Source organism: Panicum hallii, chromosome 4, assembly GCF_002211085.1.
Source record: "Panicum hallii strain FIL2 chromosome 4, PHallii_v3.1, whole genome shotgun sequence".
In the NCBI taxonomy this organism is placed as follows: domain Eukaryota; kingdom Viridiplantae; phylum Streptophyta; class Magnoliopsida; order Poales; family Poaceae; genus Panicum; species Panicum hallii.
In genome coordinates, this window is record NC_038045.1 from 1,327,982 (window position 1) to 1,340,507 (window position 12,526).

Consider the following 12,526-nt stretch of genomic DNA (forward strand, 5'->3'; position numbering starts at 1 on the left):
TCTAATCTTCCACGTGGCAAACCGTGGCAGCTGACCCAGCCAACCCCAAAATGATCAGCGCCTTTGCGTTGCGTCACATGTAGCCAGCCAGAAGGAAAAGGAACCAGACCACCAGCAGACCCATGCCACAATGGTCTGAAAAGCCGGGGGCGTGTCCCCCGGTCCCACCCGCCGCGTCAGTCCACCGTCCCCGTCCCCCGCGACGCAGCCCCGGTCGCCCACGCGGCCGCCGGGTCCACGTCCCTCCACCGTCACGTGTCGCAGCGCAACTGTCAAGGCCGGGCGGGGCCCGCCTGGCGGCGCCGGCCCATGCCGACGTCTGGCAACCCACATCCCCTCCGGGTCCGGACCCACCTACCCCGCGGGCCACCGTGTGGGTGTGAAAGTTCAGGGGCCCATTTAGGAATTCAACGGCCCGGTAAGGAATAGGGCTGGACTTCTCCTTCTGCTGGCTCGGGTTCCGGCCCATTTCGAACTCTCGACAGATGGCGAGCGGCCGACCAACCCGCTGACCGAGGGAGGGCGCTGGCAGAGGCGCAGGCAGGCAGCCCCCGCGCCGCCGCGTCCGCGAAACGGCAGCCGGGATGCCTGCGCCTGGCGGTCGCGGGGCTTCCGCGGCCCGCCGGCCGCCGCCGGCGGCTTCCGCGGGGGTGACGCCGCGCGGCCTCCACGAGTCCACCCTGATCATTGTAAGTCAAGCGAGCGCGCGCGCCCGCGGCTGCGGGTGAATCCTCCGCGGGTGCTTCGGCATTGATTAGGTTTGGGCTGCCACCCTTTTTGTCCGTGCCTCTGGTGATGCGGCATTCTAGTTGTTTGGATTCGATGGTGCTCCTGCATTAATTGTTTTTCAGATTCTTTTGTGTGCCGGTTGTTGGTAGAAAACCGAAGCCTAGAAGTTCAGTCTGCTCTGTTTTGGCGCCCCCAGACTTTCCAGAGGCCAGGATTCCGGAATGCAGGATTGAGAAAAAGAATTCACTAGACTAGATGAAACAACCCCTTAAATTGTTTTAAATAGATCATTGCTAAACTCTTGCCCAAATGGGACTGAATAGTGCAGATTTTTATAGTGGTTTGGGCGTATATCGCTTGAGGAGTGGTAATTTAATTCTTATTGTTCCGCAGAGTAGTAAGCACCGAAGTGAAGTTTGAGACAACTAAGTTGCAATAAATGTGATGTGGCATTTTCGATTGCTCAAAGACATGGTATAGTGCATTTTCGTATTTAGGGAACTAATATGTGAAAGTAATGCCATGGAATCGTTCAGGCTTCATTTAGTGGGATTTTGTTTTTGGCCGTGGTCATGCCATGCCCAAGACCACTCCAAAAGGCAGTTACTATGGAAATTACTGCCATCACAGTTCACTGCTGAGGGACCTCAGTCCTTCCATAAATTTAGAAATTTGACACTAGAAATGAAAACAGCAGAGGAAGAAATTGAGGTTTGCATATATCTATCGGTTAGTTTTAATCCAACTTCCAATGTAGATTTATTTTTTCTTGAAACTATTACTTCAAACCTCAAAGGGTGTGAAGCTGTGAAAAAACATGGTTTTACTCTTTTCCATAGAAAAATTGAATAAATATAATATCGAGGTTCTGATGTATTGCATCATCGTATCTCTTGTCCATGAGAACTTTTATGTGCACCAGTCCAAGTCAACTTGCACTCCAAATGAGGCGATTGCACACTTGTTAAGTTTCTTGTCTTTTTCTAAATTAATAACATCTATGGTGCCTATATAATCCTGGGAATCCATGTCTAACTCTGAATCTATGATAGTGCATCCTTAGCAAACACCAGGATTTCTCTTTGCTTCCCATGGTGGAACACCACCCTGTGATGGGAAACCTTTCAGTTCTGCTTCTGGATGATAACCCAACTTCCTTGTGGATCATTTCAAATATGCTTGTGGAGTCTGGTTTCAAAGGTGCTTTCCAATTTTGAAGATTTCTATTCAGGAATTCCTTTTATGTTCCTTTGTTTCCACTTTGATTCAAAAAAAAAAAGTAAGTGTGCCGTGTGCTCTAGAGGGGAAAAAAAAAGTTGGTGCCCAGTTCGGATTTGCTATGGTTATTGAATTTCGGCAACCGTTACCGTGTTCGATTAGTCATTTAATAGGATAATTATTATCTAGGACCAATGTGGAGATATAAATTTTCTTCTCTCTCTCTCTCTCTCTCTCTCTCTCAAGTTTTATATGATAAACTACCTATTTCTTACCTACTCAGAATGTTTGGTGTAGTTGACATAACAACTGCAAAAAGGCCATCTCAACTATTCATGTTCTACCCTTCGACCTGGATTATGTACTTTTTTTCTTTTCTTCTAATTCCAGATAGATCCCTTTTGAATTGGGGACTCTTTTGTGTTTTAGTTCCTTACACAGGAATTGGACCTGTAGGTGTTTAAGATCTTATAAATTGATTTAAGATTCCGCAAACAATACCGTTTTCAAGTAATCTGAGATTTTTAATGAAAGCTGAGGAACTTGTGTTTTGTAGTAATTCTTGCTAGTTACCCTGAAAAAGAATTCCAATATATGTTAGCTCTTCTCAATATCATGGCTTCTGTCTGATTCCTGAAGCTGACAGGGAAGAAACACATTTGTCTAAATCTGTTTGAAAAATATTTTAAAAGAAATTTCTTCTTTGAGGAAGACATAGAGGAACTCAGGTCATCTGCCCTAAAAGTGCACCTACAATGTGATATTCATAGGGATGCTGTTCAAGGATGTTTGATGTCTTTTTCTGTTTGTGTGCGTTTGATTGGATTCCGATCTCGGGTTCTCAGAATTTCTAATCCAGTTTCTGAATATTCCATATCACGCAAAACAGGTGTACAATGTGACGTTTCAGATTCTAATTTCTGAATATTACATTTTGTCGCACATCATAAATTTGTGTGTGTGGTATGATGTTTTAGGTTCAAATTTCGAAATGCCTGAATATTCCATTTTGTCGCATATCATAAATTTTCAATTTCTGAATATCCCATTTTGTCGCATTCCATTTTGTCACATTCTGTTCTATTGCATGATAAGCTTGGGTGTATGGTATGACGTTTTAGATTCTGATTTCTGAATATCATTTTGTTGCATATTGTAAATTTCAGTATAGTGGTATACGGTATGTCATTTTAGATTCTTGTGTTTACTTTGTCCAAAACTCCAAAACATTAATTGCCGATCAAATGTCTCGCAATCAGGGAGTATTACGTACTAAAAGCTGGAGTAGTAAATGAATTTTGTTATTGAATTTATTTTTCCAGCTATGCTAGTTTCTGGGTCACCCTTCCAAACATAGGACCCAAATTGTCAATAGGCTCCCCAAGAACATTAAAAATGTCGTCAGAGGATGACTCAAACAACTGGAACACCAAGAAAAGCTCCCATTTCTTGAAAATTGATTATCAAATCCTTCTGCTCAATCAAAATTTCAATTTCGACTAAGTTATACAGCTCTATTCAATACATTGTAACATTTTTTTTCTCTCCAAGCGTTTTTAATCTTACCTGTATTGTCGCATAGTTATCCCCTTCCAAAAAGTGGATATGGCCCTGGATTTTGTTAAAAGCAGGGCTGCTATCGAGGAGGAGCTTGATTTGGTATTGGCGGAAGTTCATCTTCGCAATATAGCACCAGGTTCTTTGGCAAACTCTGAGCTGCTCCACCACATACTAAATGAACTTCAAGTCCCTGTTATCAGTAAGTTTATATTCAGAGTTCTATTATTTTAAGAATTTTGCATCAGTCCCAAACTCACTGTCACAGGAGTATTTTTCCTTGTTTACAGCAATGTGCGCTCATCACGATGAGGCGGCACTCTCCGAACATGTGGCCCTGGGAGCATGTTCCCATGTGCTCAAGCCATTGGACACAGCAAGCTTGAACACGCTGAAGCAGAAAGCATTAGAACACAAGTCTAAAAAGGCAACACCTCAAGGGCCAATCCCTAATAGGACCAAAAGTAGAATGGTTTCATCATCTACTGAAAGGCTCCAGGAAATGCTTATCCTAGAGGGAAACAATTTATCCAATCCTGGAAACAGTGAATTTGAAGTGCCAGAAGTTGAAAAGGCACATGGTTGTTCAAAGAAGCTGGGTCGAGTTACATGGACTGTTGAGCTCCATGAAAAGTTCTTGGATGCTATCGAAGTTCTTGGTGACAAGTGTAAGGACTAAGGATACCTCGTACCCACACATGGCCTAAAATTTGAATTAACCTTTGTTACTTTTTATTAGCTGAAAACATGACCTTGAGCTGTTTATTTTTGTGGGGTGCACCAGATGCCACACCTGAGAGGATTCGGAGGCTCATGAATGTGAAAGGTTTGACCTGGAAGCATATAGGTAGCCATCTCCAGGTGGGTGATTGATTAATTATTTGCATCAAAGCATGCATCAGTTAGAACTTCCTTATAACTTAAATTTTCAATACTGCAGCTTGCTATGGCTGTACATCATTTTTGTTAGCTTGAATCTTCTCGTAAAATGAAGAAAAACACACTATTTTAGGATAGTCATGATTAAGCAGCAACAAGCTGATGACCTGTGCTGTGCTGGCTTATTTTGTTTTGGATATTAAAAGTTTGTCCGACCCTTCTGTTTATTGCATTTTTGCCTGTCCCCCCCACTGCCATGGACTTGGGTACATGGCAGGTAAAAGCATTTTGGATGGCTATCCATTGTCAATGTTTTTCCCTTGTGGGACCGATTGATTGTGGAATCCTCCAACTTACCAGCCACCGTCCTCATTAACCCTTTTATCATCCTGGGAAATACCAATAAATATACCACTAAATTATAATATGTTACCTCAAAAAAATTATAACCAAATTTAGTGGTACCTCCCATGGGCCTGAAAAACACTGGCATCCTTGAACCAATGGAGTATCGTTGTGCTAAAGTGCCACTTAAGTGTATTATCAGTTTTACCTTAAATATTGTGACTTATTAACACTTTCTTGATAATTTTCTTCTCAAATATGATATAGAAACATCGGTTGCGCAAACAGAATGCAAAGCAAGGAGGGCAGCACCAGAGGAATGCCAGCACAAAACTAGTGTCTGAGCTGATAGGATCAGGACAAACTGCAGCCACTACTGAATCCATCACACCCCGAGTTGACGCAGACATCAGGGAGGCGTACCCCTCAAGGATGTGGAAACAGGTGAAGGAAGAAGCAGCTTTGAAGACTTACATGTACACACGCACATCTGGAATTTCCAGAGATGGCACAAAGTCTGTGTGGGATGAGTACCAGAAGGGCCTGCAGAAAGAGTTTTCTGCATCAAACAAACGTTGGCAACAGATAGGGCTGTCATTGAGCAAGTGTCAGTTGCCTGTGAAGAACAATGTTGTTGTCATAGATGGAGGGGTTTCAAGTGAAGCCCCCAAAGCTGCTGGTGAAATAGGTTACGGTGCATCTGTAGAAATCTCTGGTTCAAGCAGCCTGTCAACAAGTTTGTTGATCAAGTTGGAGATAACAATCATACTGAAGCTGCTGGCAAATACGACAATGTGGGAAACATTAATCTGCTTGAAGGTACCATGGTCATCAATTTGCTTGCAGATTAAGCAGCCTGTTAATACTTTGCCTTACCTTTTTTTCCTACTACAACTTGCTTGTGACTAAAAGCCTTTGTTGTCGTTGAAGGTACCATGAACAAGGTTGCTTCTGACCTTTTGGCGTTCCTACTGAGCGATGATCTGGACCTGATAGGCCCTTCTGATGGCTTGGAAGAACAGGTCTCATACTTGATGAGCCAGCTGGAAGGATCGCTAGAGCAGCAAAACCTTGGCCTGGAGGATCCTCTGCAGGTAGACAATGCGTTGAATAAAGATCTTGCATTGCCAAGCCTTATCAACATAGGTGGATCGATGGCTCAAGAAGTTTACCTTTCAGAATGTCCCAGTTGATAACGCTGTGATGCCGATTGCCCAAGCCAATGGATCCTCGCAAGACCAGCAAAACCTTGGCCTGGAGGATCCGCTGCAGGTAGACAATGCGTGGAATAAAGGTCTTGAATCGCCAAGCCCAAGCTTGATTAACATAGATGGATCGATGGCTCAAGAAGCCACCGTTCAGAATGCTCCAGTCCATAACCCTGTGATGCCGATTGCCAAAGATGATGGTTTCTGGAGTTGGAGCCCTCTGGCGGGTGACATCGACATGCCATTCTGAATCAGGATGAGCAAGTGATGGTATCATGGTAACAATTACATCGATGTTTAGAAATAAGAGCCCTGACAAAAACAGTTAATTTCGATCGGGGAGAAATTATGCTGTAATAGTAGGTATTGCGCTCAAGGAGAGTACATGTCGTGTGTGTCGTATGAAATGCTTTGAGATAAGTGACCATCGGAGAACTTAATCAATCATTATACTGCATTGTTTGGTTTCATGTATACAGTGAAGGTAGACCTGCTCAGGTTGGAGAGCAACCGGGATGTCTATGCTGTGGCTAAAGGGCCTAAAATTTTAGCTTAGATAATCTATAGGCCGGGCTCTAAAAGGGTTGGACTCTAATCTTATTTAATTTTAATCTAAAAATATATAATATATAAGAAAAAAATTGTGAAAAGAGCATTAGGACCATGATCCGTTACCACCTCTAGCCGTGAGGCCCGTGGTCGACGGGTCCGTTTAAAACTAGGGCGGGCCTCAGTAGCAGATGACATGAACAAAGGTTAGAGTGTAGTTTGGCCTCAGTAGCAGATGACATGAACAAAGGTTAGAGTGTAGTTTGAGTGCATAATAGATTAACAGTTTTAGTGTATTTTTCCAAAGATCATTAAAACTACACACAAAATAGTTTGAGTGCATTTCAGGGGAAGATAAAAAAACTATTTTTCCCAAACGACTATTTAAGAGAATACACTTCAAAATAGTTCAGTAGATTTTAACCCATCTACTCATCACTCATGCACCACCTGACCCTCCGTTTCAAAAAAAAATGCACCACCTGGCCCTTCAAAAAAAAAAAATTCACCCCCTTGCCTTGCAAGTGCTGCGCCGTCAGGTGGCAGCGCTGCTGCCGTCGCACATTGACATTGCGCAACGATGAGACGCCGCACCGAAACCAAACTTCCTCCCATCAATTCGTCGAAGTCAAACCCAGGCACGAAGTCGTGAGGAAGCCATCGTGAAATGGACGGCGCGGCGGAGGCTAGCGCGTCGGCTGCCACGGCGGCGTCCTCGGCTCTCCTCCTGCCCCGCGCTCCCCCGCGCACCGCGGTGGGGGCGGAGGTGCGGCGGCAGGTGGGGCTCGCGGCGCCGCTGGTGGTCTGCAGCCTGCTGCAGTACAGCCTGCAGGTGGTCTCCGTCATGTTCGCCGGGCACCTCGGGGAGCTCTCGCTCTCCGGCGCCTCCGTCGCAGCCTCCTTCGCCAACGTCACCGGCTTCAGCGTCCTGGTACGTGGCAACCGCGCTTCACTCAACTGTCTAACTCCGTGCTACTGCTTGTGCATGACTAGCAGGGAAAAAATGTGAATCGGAACATCTACATCGTAGACATAGGAGCTACTTGTTTGAGCATTTATAATCAAAATTAGTACGAATTTTATGAATATTGTGTCATTTATCCAATTGGTTTTCCATATGCTTCATAATTGTACTAACTACTTAACTGGTAGTAGTGAGTACTCAGTAACAGGCTAACAGCAGGGTATGTATTTTAAGTTGTTTGCCCAATGCTGAATGCTATACTGCATGATGCACTGATACCTACTGTAATACAAATATAAATTTAACGACATTTGTGCCCTTCATTTCCATGTGAAGCTGGGTATGGGAAGCGCACTGGATACCTTTTGTGGACAATCATATGGAGCAAGACAATATAATATGCTTGGGACACACACACAAAGAGCTATAATTGTTCTTATGCTTATGGGTGTGCCTCTGGCCTTTATTTTGGCCTTCACTGCTCAAATCCTTATTTCTCTTGGTCAAAATCCTGAAATATCATCTGAAGCTGGACTGTATGCTCAGTGGTTGATTCCTGGTCTTTTCGCATATGGTTTGCTTCAGTGCCTCACCAGATTCCTGCAGACCCAGAATATTGTCCAAATATTGGTAGTTTGCTCTGGACTTACTTTGCTACTCCACATTATGCTATGCTGGTTCCTGGTTCAGACTTTTGGCCTTGGTCACGAAGGTGCAGCTTTGGCGACCTCAATATCTTATTGGTTCAATGTGGCATTGCTAGCAATATATGTTAAAGTCTCTGAAGCTGGCAGAAGGAGTTGGAAAGGATGGTCCAGGGAGGCACTAAGGTTAAAGGATGTCAAAGAATATATGAGGCTAGCCATTCCATCTACTTTTATGACCTGGTAAGCCTGGTATGGGGCATCATTGGGAAAAAACACAAACATGTATTTCAATAAGCTCTCAATGACAACTTTATGTTTTCATGTGTGTTTTACCTACTTTCTGAGTGGAACTGGTTATTTGACTTGCAAGATAGCTCAGCTTGGAGTATTGGGCATTTGAGATGGTGGTTCTCCTAGCAGGATTTCTTCCACATCCAAAACTGGAAACTTCAATTTTGTCCATCAGGTAAGCAAACTAAACTGATAAGTGATAACTTAATTTTGATCCAACATTGTTCTGTCGGCTCATCACTTTACAGTTGCATGTGTTTCCATTTTCATTTCTCATGATAGTCATGTCATACACATCAACCATGCATCATGGATTATGCTCTCAGTGTTTGTTCTGAAGTGACTTCGTCTCTTTTGCAGTCTAAACACAATGTGGATGGTTTATACAATTCCAAGTGGCCTCAGCAGTGCAACAAGGTCAGAGGAGCATAAATTAGGAAGGGAAAAGTCTGGTTTACACGCTTGAACTATCGCAAGGTCTGATTTTCAACCTTCAACTACAAAACCGGGTAACATAGGCCATCCAACTATCGAAACCGTGCAAATTTGGCCCTTTGAGTGGTTTTCAAAGGTGGTTTTATATTTTTTTAAAAAAATTCTAATTAGATCTAAAAAATAAAAACTAATTCATTTTAAATCAGAAAAATATGAAACTAGTATAAAATGTTTTCTAAAAATGTAACCTATCTATTATTGATCTATTTGAATCTTATTTATTCAAAAATAATAGGCATAACTACAAACAACCAAATACTATGAACATAAAAAAATTGGATCCGAATAACTGATAAGTAGAGTGTTAATAGATAGGTTACATTTTTAGAAAAAAAATTATACCCATTTCGTATTTTTTATTTGAAATGAATTACTTATGAATTTTTTAGTTTAAGTTTGAATATTTTTAATTTTCACAAAATGAAAAACCACTTTTGAAACCACCCAATGGGCCAAATTTGTCCGATTTCGATAGTTGGATGGTCTATGGTATCCGGTTTTGTAGTTGAAGGTTGAAAATCGAACTTTTGTGATACTTCAAGAGTGTAAACCAGACTTTTCCCAATTAGGAATGCTACACCTTCTTTTTTGTTTTTCGGACATAAATAGAAAACTTGCGGTTAATTAGTTTTGATCCATGGCTCTTGTTTCTTTGCAGCATTAGAGTGTCCAATGAATTAGGTGGTGGGAATCCACAGGCAGCACGCCTATCCATTTATATTTCAGGAATCATGTGCCTAACTGAAGGCCTTTTTATAGCTATCATCACAGTATTGGTGCGAGATATCTGGGGTTATTTATACAGCAACGAAAAAGAGGTTGTGAAGTATGTGTCGATGATGATGCCAATTCTTGCTACTTCTGACTTCATGGATGGAATACAATGCACGCTATCAGGTTTGGGATAAATACACGTCTACTAAACCACATTTGCAATCACATTGTATTTCTGCTCCCTGTTGAGAAACTCATATGCAGGTACCATAATTAGAGTGTCAGATTGCATAGATGCTAACTTTTGTTTTGTCTGATAACTTGATCTTGGACTCATGGTGTTCGTTGGCTTGCCTCATTATGGTGCAATCAATGCATGTAAATTAATTGCTTCCACCACAGCCGGTTAATATTAAAATGATCATAGATCCAATGTGCTCGATGTTCTCAAAATAATAAAAAAGCTCCAGCATGTTTTTTATGGCCAGCAGGTGATAGGGTTTTGCCAGTATGCCATACAGGGATACAACCCAATTAGGACCAGTGTCATTCCAAAACTATTGCTTTTACTATGTTGCGTATCATTAACCCTTCTACTAATAAAGAAAGTGACACAAGTCATATATACAAGAGCGATAGTTCCTGTGCTGACATATAAAATAGTCTGTTGTCAGTGATTTTCTTATTCCACTTTATAATAATAATAGCAGTAATTCTTTATCTAACTGATATTGTTCAACATTTTTTGGTTGTCCGTTATGGCATTTAAGGAGCGGCTCGAGGATGTGGCTGGCAGAAAGTATGTTCACTTATCAATTTTTTTTCTTACTATGCTATCGGTCTCCCTTCAGCTGTTACTTTTGCATTTGTTCTGAAGATTGGTGGCATGGTAAGTTCTATGTTTTATGCGATTCTAAAATATATTTGCGGATCTTCCCGCTCCTAGTCTAAGATCCTTTCATGTGCCAGGGCCTTTGGTTGGGAATTATATGTGCAATGGCAGTGCAAATATTTGCTTTGATCGTGCTGATGCTTCGAACCAGCTGGGAGGAAGAGGTACACCAACTTATGATGTTACCATCAGTAATGCATGCTGTCCAGTCTCTATTGTTGAAATTGGATAGCAGCTAGTTTTCAATTTAATCTTCACAAAGTTGTCTTTGAGGGTGCAGCCTGGGCAATAATGTATAAGTGGGGGCAGGTTTGCATTGATGGTGAAGTGCATGCAGAATTAATCTCCATAGATTGCTAGGGTTTCTTCCCTCTAAATTTAGTTTTCAAAAACAAATTCATAGCATAAATTAATCCTATTTTGATTAAATTTGTTGAATGTACATCACAAATGCATGGAACACCTCAGTTCCAAATTTTGTTTCAAGCCTTTGCCCCCACCCAGGGCAGGCCTACACATGCATAACACTTTGCCTTTAACTTTCATGCTCACTGGTAACTTGGCAGTAGTATATTTTAGGCAAGAAACATTATATATTGGTGTATTATATACAATCAGCACTCTACTCGGGCCACCACCTCTGATCCAATTGGGTAGGAGATGCGATGTGCTGAATCTTACTATGTTCTTTATAACTTATTTATCTTGTGCACCTTTTGTTTTGTTCTCTATAGGCTGAAAAGGCCCAGGCTAGAGTTCAGTGTTCAGATGGAAGCATAACATCGGCCTGAATATCATCAGTTGTGATTTTCCCTCCCTTAAGTTAGCTATTTTCTTTTATATAGTATATACTTCTTCAGCATTTGAGACTTATACTGGATAAAAGACATGGCCCACCTAGCAATGTGACTAGATCATGTTACATATCTGTATATTACAAATTTAGATCTACAGTTTGTAAGAAAATACAGTACAAAGTGTCTTTGCAAACACATTTTGTCAACTATTGCTCCAGTTGGAGCAGATGAAACTAAAAGCATGTAAACTATCGGTGCGACTAGGCTTTTATTTATCCCCCACCCCACCCCTTTTTTTACCAGATCAGACTGCTAAGATCCACAATCAGTTTAAGAAAAACAGCACTAATCATTAAATTACTATTATGATGCATTGCTCTACCTAACCAGTTGTCTTTTCCTTGAGGTTACTTAGCTAGTGTAGCTTCGACCTTAAAGAAAGCATTAAAGGATCTGATGTTACATTCCATCATGCTTTAGTTGTTGATACGGCTTTCTCGATTATACATATGATTCAGGCAAAAACGGAGAAGGTGCCCCATTTCATTATAATATGTTCACCTTCTCTGAAGTCGTATTGTGGACTATTTTCGCATAAATTTACCTAATGATATAAAGGTGACATTTTTCATGTTTCACGCATGGTACCAAACCCAAAAGATAATAATTCTGAAACTTCACTATGATGAGAGTGCTGTTTGATTAAACAATTTTGAAGGGAATTCTGAAGCTTCCCTTTAATCAAGTGATAATGATATAGAAACAGTGCTAGCATAAGTACTTGATTAGGTATCCTTGGATATCATTTATCATACGTGTTCCTCCTCCTGTTGGGACAGAAGTATTACTTATGTCAAGCGGTACCTGAGTCAGCTTAGGCCTTAGGATCCGTAGCATCATTGCTAAGTTAACTGCCCTATTTGATGGCACCCAAAAGCTACATTTGCTCTACTGCTTAGGTACCATTGCCGTGTTTAGTCAAAGGGGTGAACTGGACAAAAGCAGAGACAAAGATGTCTAATCTGCATCTTAGTGAAGTGGTATTTTCAATGACCACACCCATTGCCTGTTTAACAGTAGCATTTCCTTCAGATTATGCTTTTTCTTTGTTTGGCCAAAGATGACAATGCTTATGTCGTATGTTTTATCCTCTCCTGTCACCATTTACCACTCTAACTGAAATTTTCATATGCAAGTTATAGTGAAATAATGAAATTCCAACCTTTTGGATGCATCTGCAA

The 12,526-nt window shown here is 41.6% G+C and overlaps 2 protein-coding genes across 4 annotated transcripts; both read left to right on the forward strand.

Moving 5' to 3' along the window:
* Nucleotides 1–566: 566 nt before the first annotated feature.
* Nucleotides 567–6,391, forward strand: LOC112890826 (two-component response regulator ARR2-like). 3 transcript variants are annotated; one of them, XR_003228348.1, is made up of 7 exons: nucleotides 765–1,929; nucleotides 3,530–3,706; nucleotides 3,795–4,172; nucleotides 4,289–4,365; nucleotides 4,996–5,547; nucleotides 5,659–5,822; nucleotides 5,908–6,391. XR_003228348.1 is itself a non-coding variant. In XM_025957689.1 (6 exons), exons 2-6 carry the CDS (start codon nucleotides 3,553–3,555, stop codon nucleotides 5,665–5,667), a joined length of 1,170 nt encoding a protein of 389 aa, XP_025813474.1. In that variant the 5' UTR covers nucleotides 567–758; nucleotides 3,530–3,552; the 3' UTR covers nucleotides 5,668–6,391. The 3 variants fall into 3 exon arrangements, 2 of the variants coding, with proteins under 2 accessions (XP_025813474.1, XP_025813472.1); XM_025957689.1 differs by lacking the exon at nucleotides 765–1,929 and adding an exon at nucleotides 567–758 and having other exon boundaries at nucleotides 5,659–6,391; XM_025957687.1 differs by having other exon boundaries at nucleotides 5,659–6,391.
* Nucleotides 6,392–7,085: 694 nt separating this feature from the next.
* On the forward strand, nucleotides 7,086–11,533 carry LOC112889708 (protein DETOXIFICATION 16-like). The gene is made up of 8 exons (XM_025956463.1): nucleotides 7,086–7,416; nucleotides 7,786–8,336; nucleotides 8,476–8,562; nucleotides 8,748–8,804; nucleotides 9,541–9,779; nucleotides 10,367–10,485; nucleotides 10,566–10,652; nucleotides 11,223–11,533. The coding sequence occupies exons 1-8, from the start codon at nucleotides 7,153–7,155 to the stop codon at nucleotides 11,277–11,279; spliced, it is 1,461 nt and encodes a 486-aa protein (XP_025812248.1). The 5' UTR covers nucleotides 7,086–7,152; the 3' UTR covers nucleotides 11,280–11,533.
* The last annotated feature ends 993 nt before the right edge of the window (nucleotides 11,534–12,526 follow it).